At 40.0% G+C, this 2,878-nt stretch overlaps 1 protein-coding gene across 1 annotated transcript in view; it reads left to right on the top strand.

The window, feature by feature from the left end:
* The window catches only part of LOC119589162, a gene marked incomplete in the record, with an annotated part of 255,201 nt that overhangs the window by 245,056 nt on the left and 7,267 nt on the right, over positions 1 to 2,878 (top strand). The window contains 7 exon segments of the mRNA XM_037937749.1: positions 72 to 229; positions 381 to 619; positions 767 to 941; positions 1,087 to 1,259; positions 1,472 to 1,652; positions 1,790 to 1,902; positions 2,019 to 2,171. Coding sequence (XP_037793677.1) covers positions 72 to 229; positions 381 to 619; positions 767 to 941; positions 1,087 to 1,259; positions 1,472 to 1,652; positions 1,790 to 1,902; positions 2,019 to 2,171 — 1,192 coding nt within the window.

Raw genomic sequence — 2,878 nt, 5'->3', positions numbered from 1 at the left:
CACCAGGAATGCATTATTTAGAAGCCTTTTTTTTAATATCCACATTTTTAATAAGAAATCTACATTCTTAGTGTCGTGAAGCGCCGAAGTGTTCGGGTGACAAGACGGCAAGCCACTTCCAGGAATCCACTTAAGGCCTTGGCTGCCCGAGAGGATATCAAGTCGGAGTACACAGAGGTCAAGTTGGGCATTGGTGAGAAGGAACTGAAGAGGATGAAGGTGGAAGAACGTAAGTATATTGTTGAGAAAAAATATATGATTTTTTCTTTTACTTTAAGTTTTGAAAGTATTTATGTTTTCATACTTGTTTACATGGAACACCTACCCATTCTGGAGGTGTGTTTATGGGCAAGACTAAAGAAAATCTTTTACTTAAACAGTGTCGAAAGGATCCCCATTGGCAGTAGAAGCACTTGCTGGACTGGCATCAAAGGAGAACTTTTCTGCTGTGGCCCTAAAAAAGGTGGAGAACAATCCTGTGGTACGAGAGATGGCCCCATACACATCACTTATGTTACTACAAGTCAAGGGCCGACGTCATGCTCAAACTAGATTAGTGAAGCCTGCCGTGTCATGTGTTAATCAGGGAGATGATTTTATCCTTATAACACCCACAGATGTAAGTGGATTATTATGTAATTCTTTTAGTTTTTGAAGAGACAGTAATTTTATACTGAAATTCTGGTGATAACTTGAAAAATATGGAAATTTGATATCCTGTCAATTGGTAATGAAGTATTCAATATGATTTATTTTTTTGCCATAGGTTTTCCACTATAAAGGAGAATTTGCTAATGTGATAGAGAGAGCCAAAGCCTCAGAAATTGCCCAGTATATAGTCCAGAAGAAGGACATGGGAATAGGTTCTGCTGTTCGGAATGTGATAGAGCTTGATGAAAATTCACCTAGTGGCAGGAAGGCCAAATTCTGGAGACTGCTTGGTGAGAACTATAATTTATGTACAATAAACATACCCTATGCTAACATATTAGACATCTGTAATATTTTGTGTGTATGGTCATAACCACATCACAGACATAGAGATGAAGATTCAGTATAACTCTCTCTTTTACATGTCTATTCCAGGTGGAGATGAAGCAAGTTCAGGGCAGTTATGTGGCATGCCAGATGAGGATGAATTAATTGAAGCATCCTTGGTGGCTGCAAATAAAGTTTATGAGGTACAGGAAGACTCACTGGTTCCAATTGCTGACTCTTGGGGCCAGATGCCAAAGATAGAGATCTTGCAATCAGATAAGGTATATGACTGTTATTTTTAAGCTTCACGGTGTAACCATTCTGTTTTCCTTTTATAGAACTAATGATAATATGTTTCTTCCTCCTTGTATGACTATTTTTCAGATAGTGTCATGAGATGTAGACCATGAAGAAAAAAAAAAAATTATGCTTAGGAACATTCTACTGAAAATTACGTAAAAATAAATGCCTACATGTACCTCTCTTTTTCTAGGTGCTAGTGTTTGACTTCGGTCCAGAGCTGTACATTTGGGCAGGAAAACGTGCTTGTGGAGATGAGCGAAAAGTTGGGCTCGCTCTCGGAAGGGAACTGTGGGAAGAAGAATATGATTATTCTGAGTGTGATATTAACCCCATAACACCAATGGTTCCTCTCTCTCAGGCTGCACTCAAAGGTACAAATCTTTATTTTCATAGGCAGGATGTAAAAATTGTATCTCTTTCCATAATGTTCTTATTAAATTAGTAATTAAAGGGAAAAAAGTTTTTTGTCTTTTTCTGCAGAATGTTAATTTGCACTATCTATATACAGGTATACGACCAGAGTGGGGTCTTTGTGCCAAGCTTACGGAGAATGTTGAAACTATTGTCTTCAAAGAAAAGTTTATCGATTGGCCTGACTTAGCCCAACAGTCACGCATCAAGGTATAAAAAAGTTCATATGCTGTTCATTTTCTCAAAATGTATCTAAGTATGTGATTATAATTTTTTTGTATTTTTCCTCATCAAAATTTAATGCCATTTTATTTTCTTTACTCCAGGAGGTCAAGAAAGATATGGATCGCCACGTAGCACCAGTATGTGAATTGCAGCCATGTGATGCACGGGTGATGCTAGAGGAGCTTCCACCTGAGCCTGATCTGGTGCTGGAGATGAGTCACTTGGGACGTGGTGTGGAATACTACGACGAGGAGGTGCGCTAGTGGTGACAACAGGAGCCCTGACAGCTGGCTTGGCTGTGCTCCATGCTGCTCTACCATATTCCTTCTATATTCTATACATGCGACTGTGGTTGTATCAGTGATCTTCTAGTGTAGACTGCAGTTCTTCTGGACCTCTCTGTACGTCAGTGAACATCTGTTGTTGACTGCAGCTCTTAAAAGTGATTTATGTTTGCACACTCATAGAAGACCATCCTGTGCCTTGTTGACATTGGCTTTAGACTCCTCCTGCACACTGTTGAACAGTGTCTTCAGTCGCTTCAGTCACTGCTAGTCAGTGGCTTACACTGCCCGTAGACTGCAGGAGGCACCTCTTTCTTTACCATCACATAGCCGTAGAGAACACAAATTTATGTACTGCCTTTCTTTAGTTCTTTATTATTTCCATCGTGAATTTAGAAGACTGTATTTGTGAACTACAAGCAGTCTGTGTTGTCCCAGCACACAGGGTTCCTCCCTGAGAACCTAGTCAGCTCTCCTAGGTCCCATGTGGAGTTGCCTTTGGACTTTTGGTCTTCACATATCCTTCCCAACTTTTCCCACATTGCCCCTTCAACTGGTGACCTGTGCTTGGATGCCTTGTAGATCAAGTAGCCCTTCATTCAGAATCCCATCCTCTGTGTTTGTATAATTAGTTTACATGTATGGTTCTTCATACATGCAACTGACCCAACAACATG

The sequence above is a fragment of the Penaeus monodon genome, chromosome 25, assembly GCF_015228065.2.
Source record: "Penaeus monodon isolate SGIC_2016 chromosome 25, NSTDA_Pmon_1, whole genome shotgun sequence".
Classification (NCBI taxonomy): Eukaryota; Metazoa; Arthropoda; class Malacostraca; order Decapoda; family Penaeidae; genus Penaeus; species Penaeus monodon.
Note: the sequence above shows the minus strand (reverse complement) of the source record. Positions and strands in the feature narration are given on the sequence as shown.